This window comes from Brienomyrus brachyistius, chromosome 17 (genome assembly GCF_023856365.1).
Source record: "Brienomyrus brachyistius isolate T26 chromosome 17, BBRACH_0.4, whole genome shotgun sequence".
In the NCBI taxonomy this organism is placed as follows: domain Eukaryota; kingdom Metazoa; phylum Chordata; class Actinopteri; order Osteoglossiformes; family Mormyridae; genus Brienomyrus; species Brienomyrus brachyistius.
In genome coordinates, this window is record NC_064549.1 from 3121616 (window position 1) to 3144747 (window position 23132).

Genomic DNA, 23132 nt, shown 5'->3' on the forward strand with positions numbered 1-23132 from the left:
CTGCATTGTGCACTTGCAGGTGTGCCTGGAACAGGCTGGGAATGTCCAAGGAGCGGGCGGGTGTACTGGGAGAACGGCTTCGTGGCCAGTATGGAAAACAGCACCACATGGCGCCCTCTGCACTAACACCTTATTGTTTACAGGGACACTTGTGTCCAGTGGTCATGTGACTAGACTGCTGGGAAGTGTCATGTTAATATATGGATTCCCACCATGGAACACCAGTCAGTTATGTGTCCATACATTGCCAGTGGGGTCAGTCCACAGGCCCTGGCTCCTAAAGTTATTCATGTCCTGTTGTGTAGCACCTTTTATTGTAGGGGCTGTACAGTTAGTGGAGGGTTTTCGTGCAGCTAGATTTTAACCCTCCATCTGATTTTCTGAAGTTCAGTTCAGCATCTAAATAATGGGTTGTGGGGGCATTGAGGCTTTAAGTGTTTATTACGCCTGTTCACATCTCCTGTGCTGGTCTGCACCCTGAAACAGAATCGAGGAGGAAGTACTTTTTCAGTCTCAAAAGCAATGAACCCCCCCAGTTGTTTCTTCTGAATAATTTCTCATCCCTCTTTGAAAAGCAAAGCAATTATTATAATAACACAATTCATTTTTTAAGATTATGTAATGTTGTTTTTGCAACCGTATTTATGCATTAATTTGTGAATTATGTAAGTGAAAAATATTCACAGTGTTGTACTGTAATTTGAGTGCGGCATGAGGGCTGTTTCAGTGTGTTTGGTTAGAAACTCTCATATTTAACAAGCACTAATGCTGGTGTTAAAACTTATGTACTGTTTAAAATCAAAATGTCAAGTCCTACAATGAATGCTGGCCAGAGCATTCTCCAAAGCCTGACTGCGAAGGGCACCTCCTTCTTCCCAGAAGGAGGAGCAGTCCTGCTTCTGCAGGTGGCACTGCCTCTCACATGCCGTGCCTGCTACCCTGAAGGGCAAGAGGAAAGGGCTTGGACTAACGAATGCCCCATTTCAAGGCAGATTTGCCCAGGTTAGAGTTATGGATGTCTAAGCGTATTGCAGAGCTGGAAGTTAATATGAGGGTGAAAACTGGACACGGTGTTTAGAGGGAAACTTTCATGCATATTTTGAAATGACACCATCCACGCTTTGTTCTTGCTGTGTTCCCAGGTTTTCCAGAGAATGGATGCCATATGTGACAAGGCCTTTCAGGTTCTTAACTGGGTACTGTGAGCAGAAGTGGAAATCAAGCCCTATTAACTTGTAATTAATTGCCCTAGACAAATGGATTCGGCACCGGTGGAGGTGCTGCTTATTCACTGCAGGGATCCCGCACATGCTTTTATTTGGGGTCTTTCCAAAAGGATTGAGTCTTTCGCTATTACTCATGTGGGAAAAACATCCCTTCACTGTTACTTCACTGGGGAGTGAGTTACTTCACTCTGTATTTCCCTACACATACATTCCAGTGCTATGTGTTACTTAACACCACTGTGCAAGCTGGTTCATTGCAAATTCATCAGGGAAACTGCTAAAATTGCTAAAATAAAATTAATTAACTGTACAGAGACATTTTCCTGCGGGGCGGCTCTCACCTCGATAATATCCCTGTAATGAATTTGCAGACTCTAGCAATAACATTTTTCAATATTTTAGAGATGTTAGTACTGGAGTTTCAAAATCCATCCATCCATCCATCCATTTTCCAAACCACTTATCCTACTGGGTTGCAGGGGGTCCGGAGCCTATCCTGGAAGTAATGGGCACGAGGCAGGGAACAACCCAGGATGGGGGGCCAGCCCATCGCAGGGCGCACTCACACACCATTCACTCACACATGCACTCCTACGGGCAATTTAGTAACTCCAATTAGCCTCAGCATGTTTTTGGACTGTGGGGGGAAACCGGAGTACCCGGAGGAAACCCCACAACGACATGGGGAGAACATGCAAACTCCACACACATGCGACCCAAGCGGAGACTCGAACCTGGGTCCCAGAGGTGTGAGGCAACAGTGCTAACCACTGCAGTTTCAAAATCCAGAATTATTCTAAAAATGGAAGGACTATAATTTTAAAAAGTACATCATTTCTTTCCCTTTTTTTTCTTTATTCGTATTCATTTTTTTGTGTTGCTTCAAAGCCTCCTGCGTGTTCTCATGTTGACCACTAGATGGCATTATGAGCAAGAACAAGCTCATGGAAAATCATAGTCACGCACTGGTGCAACAGTGTACGCAAAGCAGTCTGCATGGTGCGATGGCCAGGCTCCTTCAGCCTCTTCCATGGGCGTCCCTGATGGTCCAACTTGTGGGAACAGCGATGCTCCACACAAGGCCAAGGGCTACTCTCCCCCACTGAGACCACGTTTGTGGCTCATCTCTTGTCCTTCAGATTTTCAGTGAAGGTTTTGTGGTGAACTGGGAAGCCGTGTAGTGCTTTGAAAGAGAACTCTGTCGTATGAGACAAAAATAAACGAATGGGCAGCATCTCAGTTGATTTGGGCATTTGAGCACTTTTCGCATTAGTTGAGTTTGTCAAGGTGCCGGGCTGCCTTTGTGACCAGTGGGGCTCAGTGCCTTCTCACCCCTCCAGGCCTTGAGCTGCTGCCTGGTGTTATTCCCCAGCTGTAATACAGTGGACCTTTACCTGGGGGGTTCACCTGGCTGACTTTCATTTGGCCCACCTGTTTCCACCAGCTGAGTGAAAAGCAAAAATAAAGATCTATTTTTATAGCTTGAAAAGAACATAATTCAAGTATACGTGAACCAACCTGGCCGAACATGAAGCCAACCGACACTGAGAAAAGTGTAAGCCAAAGAGAAAAAAAATAATTCACAAATATTGAACATATTTCACAAATAATGAAATATGAATGAGCTGAGGTATTAGGAGGTATTAGGATTTTTTTTGGGGGGTGGGGTGGGTCATATTTTGTCCTTAAGCTTCTTCTCAGAAGCTAACATATTGTCTCTCAGTCTCTTCCCTCTCGTCACACATGATGCAGCCCTGACCTCCTTCCTAAGAAACTGAATATTTATTGTTATATGCAATGAATATTAACTTCAAAGTGTATTCATATTACTTTGGCCAGTCACTCTCTCTGTTTCTGCAGATATGGAATACATTTTTCCATTTCTACTCTTTTCTGGTCTGAAAATCCCCATCTTCCCCCTTGACCCTCCAATAACCCTATCAGCCTTTGAACAGGCTCTCAAACTTCAAGCGCCTTACTGGCTCTGTTGATGTCCCGGCTGAGTTTCCAGTGTGGGTCCCGGAGACCAGTGTCCACTGGAAGCTGCAATCTGCAAGCAACCATGTAGTCGGGTTCTAGTGATTAGTGACTCGAGGTCTAAAAATAAAATGGTCTGTATGGAACTTAAACCACAGAGCAGGAGGTCTCCAGCTGTTAGAGAGGAATAAAAACAAATTCATTGGACCAAAGCCCCATTTGGCAGCATGTTCTGGGGGAATGTGGTATTTAAATACACATTTCTCTTTCATAATAAATGAAATGTTGACTTTTGCAGAGATATTAGTAGGTCCACAATGGATCGTTTTGGCCTAGTCTAGTTGGCCTTTGGCTTTTAGGTATTAACTACAGAAAACAAGAGCGGGTTTGGGTTTGTGATGAGGAGAGGGGAGCAGGAAGCCTGTTAATGCAGATGCTGTCCATGGCGCTCAACGTGGGCTCTTGGGTCTGTCCATTATAACAGCCTGGGTGTACTGGGGGCAAATGCAAACAGCTCATCTGTGCTCCTCAGCATGCTCAGTGATATGTGACCAGCCCATCAATAGTGCATTTTCACAATTTTCCATTCTGAAACGAACTGGATTATGAGTGTCGGGGAAGGCTGGTTGAGGCACTGTATTGGTGGAAGACAGTGTGAATGAGTGATTAAGTGCTCTGCACTATTCAGGGAAAAAGGGAAAAGAAAAAAAGTGAGCGCAGTCTCCTGTGGAAAAATGTCCACGATTCACCCAATGTAGAAGGGACCTGTGAGCACGGAGATATGGTGCATTCTGGGAAGGCCTGTGCCACGACTCGTGTGATTCATGCTGGAGCAGGAATTCGGGAGCTATTTGTCATGAATGAGTCAGTGGTATCCTTTTGATGTTCTTCCACGTTAATCTGCTAACCTGTCACCTTACCTTAAAAACAACTTTTTACTTTTACACAGTTGGGAACGATACTGGAACAGTTCAATTTGAGTACAATGCTCAAGGGTCTAACTGCAGACCCTGCATGGTCTTCACTCTCTGCAGCTTTCAGATTATGAGCCCCTACCCTTTAATCATTATACCTCCTGCTGCCTCTATCTGGAAGCAGTTATTCAAAGCTTTCAAAGAGAGAAGCTCAGAGTGAACTGGATGCAGGGGGCAGAGGTGTAGGTGCCCAGACCCGCAGTCGGCAGCCTGAGCCACTCTACCACCCATGGCTGCCCAGTCCACACCCACGTGCATTCGGAGCCCCACAGTTAACTTTGGGCACAGTGCTCAAGTGAAGCTCAACAGTTTGTCATGTGGGAGATGATTCCGTGTCCCTGTGGATGGGGGGAGGACAGGTGCACCTCACAAATACACTAACTTGTTTATTTTGACAGGATTAAATTTTCCCTTTTGTTACCTAGGAGCGTAGCACACAGTGACAGCCGTGCGGCGTGTAAGATGTGAGGAAATGCTAATGATTTGGCTAAATGGCTGCCAAAGTATGATCGGGAAATGCAATGCAATTTGCATGCTTCTAAACACCATGGCAACCGAGATTCTGTTTTCTCAATATTGTCTAAGCCCATCTATTTTTAAAAGGTCGAGAGTTACAAATCGCCTATAGGAGACCAGTCACAATGCGTGTGGTAATTACAGGGCACTGTCACCTGCGTTGCGTGTAAGCGAATGTGAATTACATGGAGAGCTGTGCCAGAGCTGTTTAGCGGTACCCTCCTGATTCTGATGGCCACTGGTGTAGCTTTAAAATTAACCAGAAGATGAGTGAATGCCGCAGCATTTGAAGGCGGTCTTGGACGGAGGCTGGGGCGGTCACAGCCACGTTTCAGGTGCGGTCTGTTTCTGCACTAAACAGTCTGTCAGCGATAACACGTTATGATAAATTAGCACTGATATGATAAAAAAGAAGCAAGATTTTGGCTGTATAAAGTCTTCAAGGAAAGCAGCAGCTCAGAAGCGAATCTCTGTCTCATCCGATCCACGGGCTACACACTTCAGCCAGCATTCTTTACACTCGGCAAGGCAGAAAAGATTGCCGAGAAGAACGGATTCATGCGTGGATCTCAGAACCCCGATCAGGTGCATTTTCAGCATCTGTGTGACGGCTCCCCAGCACATTTATGTAGAGACATCAAACACAAAACATCAAGCTTTGTGTCCGACTTAATTTCCATATCTTGCTTCAGCTTGTACACAATTTGGGGATAAATTGTTCTTTTCAGAAACTGTTTGGATTTTTGCAACTAATGTGTACAAATAGGAGACAGCTCAGTTTCTATCACCATGCCTTAGGATCGCTGTGCCTCATTCCCCGTTCACACAAGTTGAAACATATAATGTAACACAGTGTTTTTATCCAGATAACAAACCTTATTTCATACAGAAGTAAGACGTCCTAATTCAGAATCACATTATGAGCTTTTTTTGCGGGTTCTGTTGCTGTGCAGATCCATTTGGACATTGCTTTAAATGTGCACTTCTCATGCCGCAATCATAAATCAATATCAAGACATCCTGCAACAATGCAAGTATTTAGAGACATGCAGTAATCTTGCGATGCTCGTGTAATAATCTAACCCCCATAGTGACCACCTGCGCTCTTTATATGCAAAGTCCTGTTTTACATTTATTATTTTTTTAATTTCCTGCTGACGCATGTGGCTTGAAAGGCCTGCTACCTATTGTCATTAAGGCTTTTGATGCAGACACTTGTGCTCCTGTCCCAGTGGTAGTGAATCGCTGATTAGATGGCAGGCACCTGGGGAGGCCTGGGCAAGGTGGCTAGAGGAGACATACTACCAGCAGGTGTGCAAGGCTCCACACTGCATCAATTTAGTCGCATTTTGGGACCATTTTTGGATACGGTGCAACTAAATGCTACAACTAGGCACACCAGTGCAACTCGCAAATATGCCTCCCATTTTTAAAGCGTGAGACCCCGGCGTTGCCACGTTAGATCATGCCAGATTAGCATTATTGTCCATAATGAACACAGCACAGGAGTTTCACCCTGGTGACGAGTCCCTGTGCTGGGATCTGCCCTGAACTTGGTTATGCCTGAGGAAGTTAAAGACATGAGTCTTAAACTGGTGAGAGGTTCTGCTTCTCCAGTGCTGCAGTCGACAAGGAGCCCTTTCCAAGTCAGCAAGCGTCTCCAAGAAGGCGAAGGGCAGCCCTTCTCTTATAAAGTGGTTGCCTTTTCCAGAATCCTCCTGTGTTTGTTCTTTAGCTTAATTTCTATTGGCTTGCTAAACAGCATTCCAGCATTCTTCACGAGTGAGGGTAACGCTTTGAAGTTCTCCTGATCTTGCTCTTCTTTTAGCTTAGGTTAAGGCAACCTCTATGCACAAAACATGCATCAATAATAGGATACATTTCCTTCTTAATCGTGCACCATTGTAATGTGAACATTCCTAATATCCTTTACTTTCATTACTTTTAAGTCATATATATATATGTACACAATGTGTGTGATTGCATATATATTAGTCTTAATAAACATTTAATAATAATCATTCCTTTTATTCTTTGCTCCCACATGCCCAGATGTATAATATGATGAGGTCTAAAATTATTGTGAAGTACCTCACTGAGACAAAAAGCAGCCATGTTACAATGGTGATTCTGGGTGTCGAAGGTCGAGGGACGTGGATCAATCCATTATGCATGCTAGAACATCTGGAGCTTTAGTCAGCAGTGAGGTGATCACCAAGTGAGAGTGTCATGGTGTTGGGGCTGGATGAGTATGTGGTAAGTGATGTCTACCTGCCTTGGGTAGCTATCATGGAAACGGCACACTGAACTCAGCAGCTGGTGGGCAGCCTGCTATTCAGCAGTGACATCAGAGAAGTTTTACACATTAACTTTGTGAGGATTACAACCACACCCAAGAGGATTACCGAGCCAATGGCTTGTTCAGCAATACCTCGATATCAGCTCTGATACCTGAAGCAGGCTTATCTGAAAGCTGCAGTTCTCTTTTATGCACTGGGGCCCTTTCCTGGAGATGTGGATGAATCTTTGGAATGAGGCTTAGAGGATAGATATGAGGTTCTCCATTAATGTCAGACATACTGGTCAGCAGAATTTCATTGCAAAACTTTGTTCATGTGACTTCTTCTCCAGACAGCTTTGATTGATCTCCGGACACAGTATCCACTTCCTGTTGAGCTGTGGTGACTGACACCATGACCAAAGGAAGTGTCTGTATGAGGAGTGTAAGATAGAGAGAGAGAGAGGGAGAGAGAGAGAGATAGAGAGATGCTCTGTGTCTACGCTTGTGTTTGTATGTCTGTGAGGGAGAATGTGTCAGTGGGATGTAACTTCCGTCTTCCCGGTTCTGCCCTACCCTCTGCCCTTCCTTCCCTATACTTTCACACACACACGCACGCACGCACACACACACACACACACACACACACACACTCCCCTTGGATCCCCTGGACAGCGTGCACTCGCTTCTCCATCCCAGTCCTCCCTCCAGCGATCGCACACCACCGCCTGCAAACCTACCTCGGACACGACGCCACTGTGAGGCTAGTCACCTCCAGTCAGCCCAGCATGTCAGCGTAAGTGCTTCTGTCGCGTCGGGCTCTGGCTGTACCTCTCAGCCATAACCAGGTCTCTAGCCAGTTCTCAGATCACTAAATCTACACTGAAGTTCTCATTTGCCTGCTATTTATCTTTAAACTACTGCAGTCGGATTTTCCCACTTACACAGAATTTCTAATATGTGCAAAAAGCCAGTGAATGTGAGGAGCCCCATCATTCTTTTGTAGGGAAAACGTTTGGGAGTCAAGAATTTCTTGTTGTTTTGATGTTTTGTTTTCTGTTTACTTGCACCCCAGACCCAATTAGCTAGCTTTGCTTCTGCTTAGTGTCGTTTTGCGTTCTTGAGAAATTCCACAGGAGCCTGACTCACGGAAATAACGAGCCCATGACAAAATTGTCTGTCGGGAGGGGCAGGGGGCAGATCATGGAACAGTGTCACAGCAGAGCCACGATGTGTCTCAGTTGCAAAGAATCCTGATTGTGAAACGGCGACGTCCCATTTGTGGCGAGCTTTGCAGAACATTCCCTGCTTGTCAGGCAATTAACTGAGGATAACCTAGCAACCCCAGACCTCTTTTAAAGAAGGTGGGATGTCTTCTCTGCTGCGGGGAGATAGTGGTTTATTGAGCTGAGACCAGTATGGGATGTTTCTTTCGTTACGTGTTTCTGACTTGTCCCCACAGGAGAAGGACATGGCAGATAAAACCTACCACTGTTTCCTTGTCTGAATAAATAACACAGCAAGATCTGATAATCGAGAGGCAGGTTGTGATTCACCACATGCTTTTTGAATGTTTCCCTGACAACTGAATCTTTTCAGAGATAAGAATTTGCTTGCGAGTGTGAGGCTTCTCGTTAACACTGATCATATTGCTGGATGTTTTTTTGAAATGTGATTAATTGACACTGTAATCTCGTTACCGCATCGTATCCACTGTGGTTTCCTTACATTTTCAGTTAGACGCTCTCTTTCTCTATTTCTGCCTTTCATTCTGTTTTATATGTGTGTGCTCTTTGCCTCGCCATCTGTCCATATATGGTGAGGAACTTTGGTCTGACAGATCTGTCAGGTAACGGCTTGCGTTCTGAACCCCCGTGGGCTGCTGTGACACCGTCATTGTGCAAAACTTCGTCCCTCTTTTCTTCCACGCGCCACTTAATTTAATCCTTCCTCAGCTCGCTCATTCTTCATACGCTGTCATGGCATGTGATGATGGCCTCCTTATGTTTTGGTCTTTTGCAGTGATGTGTTTATGAAATTGTGGCTATTTTATTCTTTTCTTTGTTTAACTTTTGCCTGCTTATGGAGATAGAGGATAAAGCATCCTTCAGTAATTAGGGTACATGAGTATACATTCATATTTTGATTAGCAAACAAAAAACACCTGCAAGCCACTAATGAAATGTTCTGAGAGCTGTAGCACTTGGGCCTTTTCCATCAGGTTCTCTGGATCAGTTCTGCTTCCGCACATTTCTGTCCTTGAGCTCGTACAGACAGCAGCCATGTTAGCCCATGTCTTCTTATCAAACTGGGCCTTTTACGGCTTTGCAGATGTGTTTGCGGTACTGGTGTCTTTCCTCACTAATTAAGCTCATTTCCTACTCATAAAGGCATATTGACTCGTGTCATTAATAAAGTGCCTGTTCATCGGGGACTGTGCAGCTGTGAAATATGTTGTGGTGTCTGGAGACATATGGTGAGTGCTTGGGAGTTACAGTATGATGGCAGAATAGACTGTAATTTGACTGTAATTTCTCTTATTCGCACTTTGGGATGGAGTCTTGTAGGTGTAATTTGCTTGGTGCTTTTCTAGTCGCAGTGTGTTCAGTCCGCTCATTTTCTCCCTGCTGTAGCTTAAACCCTCGTTTGACTGAGCGCCTCCTAAACTCGTGCCTGACACAGCTGGCATATCGCGTGGTGGGGAGCTTCCTGGTGCAGCTTTGAGGCCTTTAGGGCGCAACGTAGCAGAGGAACATGAGGCTTTCCTACGGGAGATAAAGAGGCGTCGGGCATGGGGGACTCATGCATCTACCATTTAAGCGTTTGTACATTATCATTTTCAAAATACATTTTCAAGCACTCCTTAAAACGTCAGTTACGCTTCACTGAAGCACTGAAATATCAATTTGTGGTCTTTTGGCGTGTGATGGGCTGCCCCCCCCCGTCCTGGGCTGTTCCCTGCCTCGTGCCCATAGCTTCCGGGATAGACTCCGGACCCCCCGCGACCCAGAAGGATAAGCGGTTTGGAAAATGGATGTATGGATGGATGGTGTTTTGGTGATTTTTTTTTTTTTGTCAAAACAAATGAAGAAATATTCTATGGATGCTGTGACAGTTAAGAGGGAATGAGGACATCTGTGTAGGGATAGTTTGGCCTCAAATTGTTTCTTCAAATACTCCTGAAAGCCTCTTAATTGGGGATAGAGTCATTGCCTGAGAGTGGCCTGATCTCAAGGTCTCTCTTGTGGGTTAAACGTATCTATGCTTACGCCAGGGTGCCTCTAGATGGTTGGTCCTTGTGTCTACACTCAGAGCAATTGCAGGCTTTGAGACCCTGAGGAGCTCCAGCACAGACCCATGTTGGAGTGAGGGAGCAAGTAAGTGAGAGAGGAGGAGAGGCAATGAGAGAGAGGGAGAGAGAGAGAGAGAAGGAGAAGGTGTCTGGAGCGGCAGCCTCACTCAGTCCCTGTGCTTCTCACACACGCCTCTGACAGGAGGGAAGTCCCCATCGCGATGGGCGGCAGGTGGAGGTGACATGACAGCCATGGAGACAGGGACAGAGAGGCAGCAGTAAGCACCGGGGCGAGCCTCTGTGAAGCACAAACAGTCTCACACACATAGAGAAGGGGGAGGAGAGCAAGCAAGCGAGAGAGAGAGAGCAAGCGAGAGATAAGCGGGAGAGTGTGTGTAGATGTTGGCGCTTCTGTGGGCAGATACCCGGAGCACTAAGTGGGAGATACCGGCACGGGGCAGGACAGCTGTGAGGGGAACAGCTGAACCATGGTCCTCAGCCTGCAGCACATTCTAATTGCACTCATTCAATTTTTCAGAAGGGGGCAGCAAGTATTCCTGAGGGGCGAGGACCCATTGCCGCATTCGGACGCCTTTCAGGTAGGACAAGAGCCCGCTTTCTTCCCTTCGTTCTCAGCTCCTCTCTCTCTTTATATCCTTTTCTCTGTCTCATTCACTCTCATGCTTTCTTGTGCTGGCCTTGTGAGAAAGTTGGAGTAAACTTTCTGCGCCCCCACAGTGAGGGGCAAACGGCCCATTAAATGAGTAACGCCGTCCCGGGCTTGCCGATGGAATTGCTTTGCACTTGGAAGAGAAGGGGGTGAAAAAGTCCGCTGAGTTTGAAGTTAAAGTGGCAGGCAGCGTAGCAGGCAGCCGTTGGACTCTCCGCTGTTAACCTGTCTGTCTGCATTCCTGTGCTGTAGCGCATAGCACACGCAGACAGCACTTAAACCCCATTCAGAACATCTTCCACCTCTCAGTCTTTCCTACTATGATCCCTGTGTTTGATCCACTGATCCATCCCCTTTGACCAGGTGAGGGCACCTAATCTTTACGAAGCAAGTGGGGATCAGCGAGTTCGACGTGAACACGCTTTGTCTGCTGAAGTCAATCGGCTGAAGCACTGCTTGTTGTCTCCTGCTGGGCGAGGTGGCTCTTTGAGGAAAGGGCGTGTAGAGTGTGCTTTCTCGTGCCAGAAGGAGTGTGCGATTGATTCAGAAGTCAAATGCTTACAGGCAGTTTACAGGCATTATTTACAGGGGTAGCATTTCCAGGTAGGCAGGTACTGGGCGGTTGAACTTTGCTCTGTTTAATAGTACTTGCCGCCTTCTTTGACATATGTCAGTGTATCTGTGTGCTGATCCTCGCCGCTTGTGGGAAGCTGACATTGGGGGATTTGGGTTCCTGTCAGAGCTGCGTTCTTTTGGGAGTCTTATGTTATGCGTGATGATTCCTGTTGAAAGTAAAAGCCTGTCGGTCTAAAAACACCTCTAAAGGTTTCTGCTTTTGTGCCTCATGCCAGGATACTCACACGAGATGTTAGGAGCATAAATCTGTCTCCTGGCAACAGACACTTTTGGAGAATCAAGTCCTTATGAAGCTCCTTAAAAGCTTCTTCTTTGGCGAATGCTGGTGGTTTCTCTGCACCTGGGGAAGTGTGGAGACAATATTGCAGCATGTCCATCACAGCGGGATGTGGCTGCGGCAAGCGACCGTCATGACATTCAGGTGTTCGGATAAGGGTCGGGAAAATTGTGTGATTGAAGCTAAAATCGGGGAGGAACAGCCGTAGCAGTTTGTGAGTCCTGATGACTGTCCTTTGATGAAGACAGAGAGAATCCTTCATCTTGTAGGAATACTTTCAAATGTTTACTCCTGCTCTGAAGTGGTATGAAGTCTAGGTGCTCTGGGTTCATTATATTTCTCCTGATGTCTATATTCCGCCCAAAAGATGGCCTGGCCTTTATGATACGCATCCGGAATGTTGTTTCTCAGAACCTAAAGATAACTGACCAAGAACGTACCCAAATCGTGCGTGTCCTTTTGAGATGTGTTTCAGATACATTTCGGAACTTTCTTGTCCAAGTTTGGGAACGTTTATCCCCTTAATTTATTACAATTTTCTGCCTTCACGTTGGTGTTCAAAGTACTTTAAATCTTTTCAAGCATAGTTATGATACTGTAGCAAGTGTGAAAAAAAAAACTGCATTGAAAACGTGTGTAAATAAAAACAGTAACAGCTGTTAGTATCATTGACTTGATTACAGCAGCCTCTGAGCTGAAACTGGACCAGCAATGTGACGTGGAGCTTTTCTTTGCAGGAACATCATTGTATTACTCCATATTTTGTTTTATTGAACTGTACTGAACTCAGTTAAATCCTTTTTAGAGTTTTCATAGCTATCCGAGAAATCACAACCCCCCCTCCCCCCCCAGGAGGGAAGCTTGACTAGACCTGACAAATAGCCAGACCAAAGATTTAAAAGCACAACTAAAATGTGGATTCTCTCTTCAGAGTCTGTTCTCTAGCCATTTTGCCGAAGACCTCTCATGTGACTGTGTTCATCCTGCATCGAAAAGCGACATTTTCCTGCACGTTCATAATGCCATTAGCCTAACATTTCTTGTGAATGTGTGTAAAAAGTGTGCTTACGTAAAGAGCATTTCATGTTTTCTGGTGGAGAAATGAAAAGATGCTTCGTATCGCTTGGTGCTGAAAGCCGACAGGAAAATGCTTTTTGTATAATCTAATTAACCACCCCCCCCATCAAAGAAAAGAACAATGGCTCAACAGAAGTCTTAGAAAATTAAATTAATCTGACAGCTCAGTACAGAATTATTAATAAGAGAAATGTTTTGGCGGGTGACAATATGTGAGATATTCTGTGAGAACGTGCGCGTAATTGCCGAGCTCAATCTCAAAAAATAGTTCTATGCCATATTTCTCATTAGCTTTTGCCATTGAGTCGCAGGGAATAGAAACTGATGAGTAATAATGTGACACAAGTGTGCAAAAAGTAGTTTATGTAACATCTGTGAATCAGAGCAGTGACCCACTTCTGCATTGTTTTATGAAGGGCTTCGATCTTTGCTTTGTGACTTTTCGCACCAGATGTATTGGGGAGTCTGGAGTTTGCAGGGGAAGAATGAATTTGGAAGCCATTGTCAGAGCCGGTGACCCCTCAGTGTGCCACTTGTGGTCTCGTGGGTTTGTCGCACGTGCACTAAGCCTGTGGCCTCACGTCTGAGAGCTGGATAAATGTGGGCTCCCTCAAACATTTTCAGCATTTCAAATCCTCCAGCCCTCCTTTTCCTCTCTAACAACAGCTGTTGTGACACGGACAGGCAGCTGATTAACATACACAGTGTCTTCGTGCTGCTGCCCATTTTTCCTCCCTGTTGGGTGGCTGGGTGGGGGGGGGGGGGTCCTACAGGGCAAAGATTAATCCCCCTTATGGTGGACAAGGAGAAAGAATGAGGCAGCAGCATGTCTGTGTGGCTCCTCTTCATTAGCAATGAAAGGTTCAACAGGTGAGCCCCTTGAAAGTGGCACAGACTGCCCGCCGCAGGAAGCGCTTCCTGAGACATCTGCGCCCAGTGTCCCTCCTCCCACCTTCTGAAAAACAAACCCCTCCCCCATAAAGGCATTAAAGCATCAGGAGCTGCAGGCTCAGGAAAGGTGACGCTTCCCTCCCCATTCTAAAGCACCACTTGCTGCGGTTCTGTACAGCTATATGACGTCACATTTCCCCGAACACGTCTCCCACCAGCCGTATCTCTCAGTGTTTCTCCTAGTTGTGTTTGTGTGCGATTTGCTACCTTTTGCTTGTTGTTCAGTCCAAAGCTGATAGACAAACGGGTTTGTTTGTTTGACGTGCTGCTGATGTGTGGTATTTCGTTCCTTCAGTCTGCTGTCGCAAGCATGAAAGGTGTCTGTGGGGGAAGGGGAGGAGGGGAGGAGGGGAGGAGGAGAGGAGGAGAGGAGGAGAGGAGGAGAGGAGGAGAGGACTCGGGGGAATGAACTGCCTTTCTTGCTCTGATTAAGTTATCCTACAGTCGTCCTTTGTCCATCATTGGCAGTAATAAACTTTGAATCCTATGATTTCCGTTTTGAGATGCTGATCATGCCTTTTCTAAGAGAAGCAGGACCTGCACTGCACTCCCCTTCTGACATCTTCTCATTGGGGTGGTTTGCAAATACCCCCTGTCACTCTCTAACTGCCCTGTGGGGGGTCTGCCTCATGGCCGCTTAATACCCCCCATTCCTATTCAGTGGAGTGAGGGCAGATGTATTACCCCTGTGAAAGAATGGCATGTCATTGTGACTCTCTTGGTCCCTGCCATTCCCTAATTCTCATGAACTCATTTGTCGCCTAACAACGGTGTTGTGGCAAGTGCTAAGTTCATGGGCAGGATAAAACTGTCATTTTCGCTGACTTTATCCGGCAGCATGTCAGCTGTAAGTAAACCACTGCCTTATAATCCATGTGTCAGCAGCAGGCTCCTTCATCAATCTCCGTATCGACACCCACACTGTCACAGATGCTTAATGGTGACCACTTAACAACCACTGCACTTATCCCAATAGCCTCAGCTCTGAAAGGACTCAACGATGCCTGCCTTTGCTGTCACATGACCAGTGCTGTTTTGGAGGGGAAACGCCCCCCCCCCCCCGCTATAAAAAGGCTTATAGTGCACAAATATGCTAGTACTGTGACTCCCTGACCTGCCTCGACAGTGGAATGAGTCTTTGTGGTTCAATATTACAGGTTGTGGGATAGAGCAGGGAATGGGTGATATTCCAGGAATAATTATATTAGTGAGGAGTGAGCAGTGAGTGGACAGAATGTACAGTATTGATTGGGCATTGGGTTGTGAACAGTGGGCACTGAGCAGTGAGTAATTGGGAGTGCAAATATGTATAGTGAGTGGGAGTATGATTACTGCGAGATAAAGGTCTCCTGAATTTGTTTGTGTATGTGAATGAGATGGCACTGTGCCCTCCAGTTAATGCCACCTGTCCTGCACATATGCTGTCCTGTGCCCGCATGCCGGCACACCAGACATGGACGTGGTGCTGGACGACACTCCCCTGACGGAGAAAGCCTTGTGTGTAAGAACCATGTTTAGGGGGAGCAGTGAAAATGCAGGATCTGTGTGTACATTTGACTGACATCCCCGATTGCTCTCTGGTCTTGTTGAAAGGATGCACCGCGTTGTAGGAACACATCCGTGAGCAGAATACAAATCGCCAATCTGATGGAGCTTTGCCGCTGAGGGGGAGTGGCAGTCGGCCCCTCGTGTTCAAACCGTGGACCATGGAAGATGCTTAGGAAGGTCACAGTGACCTGCTGCTGAAGAGGGAGGGGAGTGTTGATTGGGTCTGCCCCTGACTCCACCCCCTCGAAGTCCCACCCCCTTCCCAGAAGTGCAATTACCTAACACTTTTATTTATGCCAGTCTCTGTCACTCACCCTGAACAGAGCGTTAAACAAATTGCTGTGCCACATTATCAGTCAGTAACTTCAGAGCCTGTCTCCTTTAATCAGGGAGTCCTTGGATCTTAAGGCGTCTTATGCGAAACTGAGTGAAAACAGGAAACATTCTGTTTTTCTGGTTTGTTTTTGTCTCTCTGCACACATAAGACAGTTGTTCGCTATAGTAGTTCTTCCTCTTTTTAGCTCCTGGAACACTGTTGAATGTAATCATCTTCACCAGCTGTGGGGATTGTAAGCGGAGAATTAAGATGCAGTCAGTGATGGGGAATGGTCACTAGATGCTCTGCTGCCTTCTGAAACTAAAGCATGTGTAAAATGCCAAAGACACGATCAGTGGGATATCGATTATGACGTCAAGCTCTCTATGCTCTGTGGTTACCCCCACTCCTCTGGCACTGCTCGGTCTTGGCCTGTACTGCTTTCCCAGACCTTTCTACTCCCTGACAGTGGGCATCGGCACCATTCTGGGTCCATGAGGAGGTTCTGCTTCCCCACGTGGGGTGGTTCTCAGGAGGTTGCTGAAGTCGGGAGTCATTATCCAAAGGTCCAGCTTCTAAGAGAGACGTGGTGAGGCAGCTAGGAATCAGCCCTCAATGCTATTGTCCAAAGTGAACCCTACGATGGAAGATTTCTTCACCTGAATCCATGGTGCTTTTGAATCCAGGTCTCTGGAATGTGCAGCAACAGGGGAGGTGTGAGAACATAAATGTTCAGATAAGCAGGTGCCTTCAAAGAAACCTAGTCACAGAAACAGCTTGATTAGTAACCTGGTGGTTTGAGAACAGAATGTCTTTTGCTGTGTGTCTGCATGAAGGGAATAATGTGTGTTTCTGTTTCTGTGTCTGCGTGCCGATGCCGAAATACACGCCCCTGTTTAGGGTTCAGGCCTGCCTTCCTAGTCACTCTCACCCTATCAGGTTTAATAGATCTTTACCAGGAAGAATGGTTAAGTGCAAAAGGAAGAGATGATTTCTAAGCCTAGCTCACTGAAAGGTCAACGCACCCCCTTTCTTTGACATAGTACATCCCAATCCCACAAATATATAGCCCTTCAATATGTCTGTAGTGTGTCTAAATCACTTCCTGACATCAGAAGCACCCTCCAACCCTCTCCCTAGCTCCCCCCCCCCCTCTGTGAAAGCAGAGTGGGAGGGTTAGGTCTGAAGGCAGGTGTAAATGCAAAGCGATGCCTCACTACTGCTGTAGTGTAGAAACTTAGTGGTGATGATGGGATCTGCTTTAATGTTGATTACTTAGTCAGCAAAACACATTAGTTTGCAGCTCCCCTCTCTCAAGGTCTGCCGGGGCAGTATGTGCTTCTAGGAGAAAACCAAAAAAGTCCCTAAAGTGGTTTAATTGAACAATCTGTTTGGCGTGTGACTGCGTCTCCCTGATTTGGATGTGAAGGACGTGGTGCCCAGCCCTCTGGCTTATCTTTAATAAGAGACATTGTTGGTGAATTAAGAGAAAGAAATGGTCATTGATGGAGCTCATGTGCACCCAGGGGTGGGGATTCTCATGACATCCAGAGTGTGCTGCATTTGATCCTTCTGTGCTGGGTGGGAGAGGCAGGGACTGAAGGAGGCGCAGCTGCAGAGCTGCTTGTGGATGCCGGGATAATGGTGTGATCTCCGTTCTGCCTCCTTCTGGTGGGGTCACACTGGCTTTCTGCGCCTTTTATACCCCTAGGCTCCACATTGACAGTTAACCTTTGGCCCTGGTCTCAGGTCAGGTCAGAGGTCATGTAAGACTTTGTGCTGTAGTGTTACGATGGAGAAGGTGGGGCAGGTAGCCAGGGAATGTCTCCCCTGCAGTGGGGGTTAAGCCCCTGCTGATGCACTCAGAAGGGGACTGTCAACTTGGGGGTGTCCCACAAAATCACAGAGGACAGGAAGTGGTGCCTCGCATTGCTCTGCTTGAGTAATATCCAGAATGTCACAGGATGCCAGTGGACCGGTGCCGGCTACGTTTACCCCCCCCCCCCCCATGCCCACATGCCGGCTCGCGGACTGGGGGAATTAAAACCTTCATACTGTGACCTTGGCTGATCTCAGCATGACGTTAAACACTGATGGTCTGGAACAGAGAACAGCTCCTGCAGGAACGCAAAATTACCACTAGGAATCTCTTCAGACAGTCCCCTGTCTCATCAAATTAGGACCCCCACTGGGACAATGGATCGTTTTTGCTTAATTAGTTCATCCTTAATTGGCAGCAGTGCCCTTTGTTTCTGGTGTTCATCCAGCTTGCTTCTCTGCTAGTTAATATTCAAACTAATTACACCAGTTGTCAGCTTTCCGTCTGTCTGATCATTTTGCTTAATGCTCATTTGCAGTAAACTGGCAACAGCTGGCTACAAAACACAAAGCAGTGAACAAGGACAGTGAGACACGATTCTTAAATTGAGTATCGATGCAGTGATACATATACGCGAATACATATCTGCATATTTGTTAAACAAAATGGACAGGAATTTGTGTGTTTTAACTGGAATCATGAATGTGTGAAAAAAAGTCATTTCACATCTGTGAGACCCTCTGAAAAGCTTGAGGATGGGAGCTTCCTTGGAAGACAGTCTTCACACTGCGGTCCTAAATGCGACAGAGCAAGCGGAGACGCAGCATGCCACAGCTGACTCTCTGCAAGGCATTTCTGTAGGTAAACACCTCGAGGCTAACTGACACGTCTGGGACCTGGACAATCTGGCATTATGAAGCGCTGCAATACCAGGCATTAAAATACAAAAATGGTGGTGTGGCGTGAAGTAGTGTAGATGCAATTGAGAGATTAATGACATTGTGGCATTGCCCCCAGTTAGTGGACACGGGGTGTCTGACTCTCTTGCAGGCAGACTTTTCTTCCTGCCGTGACCCCTGCAGCTGCTGCTATTTCGGGGAGGACGATGGTGGGTTTCTGCTCTCGAGGTGACGTCTCATTCTGCAGCTGGCCTAGTTAGGACTTGGCCCGGTCGCGTCAATATTACGTGACGTATCGCCATGAGGCACAGGGGGGTGAGGACACAACAAAGGAACAAGAGGCAGAGAGAAAGAAAATGAATAGAAGTGGGTTATTTTGCTGAGTATGTCTACAGATGTAAGTAACGGGTGTGGTAGGGGACCTCAAGGCCTGCAGTGAATTCATTCTGGGCCTCTTGCCAGGGGAAGCCCCACACCCAATTTTTTCCATGGCTGTGGGCCTACATCACTGATGTGGGTGGTCACGGAGTACAACGAGGGCCCCGGAAATTTCTGATAATGTGAGCTTGCACCCTGTTAGCGTTAAGGCAACAAACCCCAAGAGATTCACGCTACTATTATTGCTACCCTCATTGGCTTCCTGCGTCAGTGCCTCATTATGCATTCTGAAAGGTGGGGTGTCAAACGTGGCAGTGAGGATGGCTGGTGTGTGGTTCAGTGGGTTCGGTACTGTGCCTGTGAACCAAAACTCAGAGTAATGTCACTTTTGGGCCTTTGACCCACAGTTACTCCAAGGACTGTCTGGCACTGCTTTCAATTGTATGCTGCTTTGGGTAAAAACATTTACTAAATAAAGAAATCATAATTGTTTGCGGTGTCGGAGCTGTTGGAAGTACTACGCAATGTTAGTGGAAGTTCTGTTTGGATACTTTGTCATAAGCAGAATTAAATACAACTCTCAAAACTGCCCAGAAAGTATTTCCACAGGCAGGAGGTGAACTTCAGTCAGCGAGGCCTTCACTCAAGTAGAGGACAGGGAGTGACTGTCACTCAAGGAGAGGACAGGGAGTGACTGTCACTCAAGTAGAGGACTGGGGGTCACTGCCACTCAAGTAGAGGACTGGGGGTGACTGTCACTCAGTGAGAGGACTGAGGGTGACTGTCACTCAAGGAGAGGACAGGGAGTGACTGTCACTCAAGGAGAGGACAGGGAGTGACTGTCACTCAAGGAAAGGACAGGGAGTGACTGTCACTCAAGGAAAGGACAGGGAGTGACTGTCACTCAAGTAGAGGACTGAGGGTCACTGTCACTCAAGGAGAGGACAGGGAGTGACTGTCACTCAAGGAGAGGACAGGGAGTGACTGTCACTCAAGGAAAGGACAGGGAGTGACTGTCACTCAAGTAGAGGACTGAGGGTCACTGTCACTCAAGTAGAGGACTGGGGGTGACTGTCACTCAGTGAGAGGACTGAGGGTCACTGTCACTCAAGTAGAGGACTGAGGGTCACTGTCACTCAAGTAGAGGACTGGGGGTGACTGTCACTCAGTGAGAGGACTGGGGGTCACTGTCATTCAAGTAGAGGACTGGGGGTGACTGTCACTCAGTGAGAGGACTGAGGGTGACTGTCACTCAAGGAGAGGACAGGGAGTGACTGTCACTCAAGTAGAGGACTGGGGGTCACTGTCACTCAAGGAGAGATCTGGGGGTGACTGTCACTCAGTGAACGGACTAGGGGTGACTGTCACTCAGTGAGAGGACTGGGGGTGACTGTCATACAATGAGAGGACAGGAGATGACCGTCATTTGTTACACAATGAGAGGACAGGAGGTGATTGGCACAGAATGAGAAGACAGGAGATGACCTTCACTCATGGAAAAGACAGGAGGTAATTGTTGTACAATGAGAGGACGGGAGGTGGCCTACACTCACAGAGAGGACAGGGGGTGACCGTCAGAAATCTTCATATTTAATATCTGTCTACCTTGTCCTTCATTATTTCTGAACTAGAGGGAATGACAGAAAGTGTGAATACTATTCCACTAATCATAGCGTGTCGACACAATGGATAGACTGAGAACAATGAATATGGGCAGAAGGTGTTAAGAAATCTTGAAGGAAAAATGCAGACTGCCAAGGTAATTGCACGATAGCAAACTAACACGTGGCTCTGGCACTGAGCTAACACTGGCTCCTGTTAATAAGAATGATGTACAGTATGTTCATTGTAGAAACCATTGCCAAGTATCTGGACAAGATATTTTTGCTCTGTGATACAGAAACAAGTATCTCCACACACATGAATTATATGCAAGGCCGTCTGCAGTGTCACCCGGTGTTATTTTTAAATTGTCCAGACTGTTATGCTTATCATGTACAACATTTTACCATCATTAAACTACAGTTTTTCCACAATGATTATCTGATTTTTCCAGCAGATGTTCACAGGGCAGGACAAATGGCATTTTAAGTGAGTTGTGTGTCCCCTGCTATACTGTAAGTTGACATTGCGCCTATTTGGACAGCACTTTCCAACCGACTATTCAATTGCCTACAGCCATCATCCACTTCACGCAATGCAAAAATAATAATGACTTTAGTGGCCTCTGCCTCTACATGCACATTGGATTCCAGCAGTTCCGCCTTGGATCATTTTCAGTTTTGAGAAGCTTTTGTTCATGGCCTATTTACTTCTGCAACCCCTTGAAACTTTCCTATTACGCCCATCTCTTTCAGTTCAGAATGATAAGCTGGTGAATGGTCTGTGTGGTTGGCGATTTTTCTTAGCCAGTGTGCGGTTTTTCACAGCTCCTACGGTTTTTCAGTCAACGGCCTCGTTCAGCTTCCTGTGCTAATGATATTATTGTTATTTTGGAATCCCGTGGCTGGAAGTGGAGGCCTGCCTGGTAGGCAGGTAGATGCTTGTGTTGCTGATACCCAGTACCAAAAGACAGGAGATGTTTTAGGACATTGGATTTTTGTGGAAACAACACAACCGAGCCACTTCTTCTGGTGCCCGAAGGCCAGAATAGTATGGTTGTAGGCAAAATGGCCAACGTGACGTTGGTCTAGTGCTGCACATGCACATGCATGCATTGTAACTTATGCTTGTGGATTTGGGCTAGTGCTGTCTTGGGTGGCCTCTATTTTTATTGGAAGAGAGGAGATGGAACAAGGAAGAACTGCTGTATGATGTTTGTTTGGCAACGGAGGCTACCTGAATTAACAGGTTGGTTATTTGGTCCCAAGTCACTCATGGGCAAACTTAAGCTCTTTATGAAGATGGATTACCTCAGCCTGATCTGAGCAGTGGCACAGTGACAAGATTTAATTTTGAGCATGGAGTTTGCCGGGGGGCACCGTTGCCGAGCGGTGCTGACTCTGTCAAGAGGCCGCTTGCGTAAGGACTGGGTGGCATCTTGACAGCCTGCATGTTGAAGCAGGAGCGTTGACGTTGGTGGGTGTACGAAGCCGGAGATTCCCGCGAGGGAGACGCTCTTACCCCACTGCAGCTTTCTAGATACAGCAGTCAGGTTTTGGCCTTGACTGGGCGCAAAATGGCTGACTTGGTGCCGTCTGAACAGTGCTGGCAATCCAAGGCTGAATTAACCCGCATCAATCATGCCCTAAGGAAATGTGAATTAGACGTGCACCACGGCTGTCTGTCCTTAGCATCTAAATGGACATAATGCATTTGATGCATCTGCTGTGCATGCAGGGCTGCCTGTGCCCCTCTAAAGCCGCTGCTCCCGTCACAGGAAATGAGTCTGACAGTGTTTATCCACCAGCTTCAGCTTTGATTTACTGTTCCACTTGTTGCTTTGCCGCTGCATCAGGTCACATTTTTTCATGCAGTTATCTCCTCTATCTCTTCCCTGCTTTCCATGCTGCAGTCAGTGAGACGTTAACCCCCTGCTTCCTGTTAACTTCTTCTAGGGGACTGTGAAGCTGTCTCATTATATTTGAACTGGGTGAATTTTCCTGCTGTTTCCAATCAGTTCATTTGGACATCAGTTGCTTGAGGAACAAAAATGTATTTTAATTGATATATTAATAGCAACTGAAGGGATGTTTAGTCTGAAATCAACCCTGGGGCCATCGCACTCACAGAACAGACTCACACCAGCCACGGGGGTTAGGGTCTCTCTCTAGGCTGAAACTGTACCCACTGGGTTTGGTTCCGCCAGTTCTACCATCTGCGGTGGATCTGATTTCTGCGCTGCTCCACATGTAACTGTCACTGACTCCCCAGGAAACGTGGGTCTGGGAGGGACGACAGTTGCCCACGCCATTAGTGCCGATGCTAACTAGCCAAGGCTACCTCTCCTCCTCCTGCTGATAGCCCTCATAGCTATCAGTGCCGATGCTAACTAGCCCAGGCTACCTCTCCTCCTCCTGCTGATAGCCCTCATAGCTATCAGTGCCGATGCTAACTAGCCCAGGCTACCTCTCCTCCTCCTGCTGATAGCCCTCACAGCCGTCAGCCGTAGAAGGCAAAACATTACGAAAGAGTGTCCTAAAGACCAGCTGCTCAGACGGGAGAAGAGGGCTTGTGCCGTATCTTTGTGAGGAGCCGCCTTCCCTTAGGCGCTGACAAGATGACACATGGGAGTTATTTTTAATTTTAATCTTCTCTCCTTTTAATCTGATTGGGTTTTTGTTACGGTCCCCAATCTT

General features: G+C 46.8%; 1 protein-coding gene across 3 annotated transcripts in view; it reads left to right on the forward strand.

Annotated features, from left to right (window-relative positions):
* Window positions 1-23132, forward strand: part of LOC125712246 (cGMP-dependent 3',5'-cyclic phosphodiesterase) — a 120878-nt gene that overhangs the window by 21575 nt on the left and 76171 nt on the right. The window contains exons 1-2 of one of the 3 annotated variants that reach the window (XM_048982108.1): window positions 7579-7767; window positions 10802-10862. In XM_048982108.1, the coding sequence (XP_048838065.1) occupies window positions 7760-7767; window positions 10802-10862 (69 nt within the window). In that variant the 5' untranslated portion in view covers window positions 7579-7759. Of the gene's footprint in view, window positions 1-7578; window positions 7768-10372; window positions 10542-10801; window positions 10863-23132 lie in introns of those variants that run through there. The other 2 variants (XM_048982107.1, XM_048982106.1) reach the window with 2 other exon arrangements.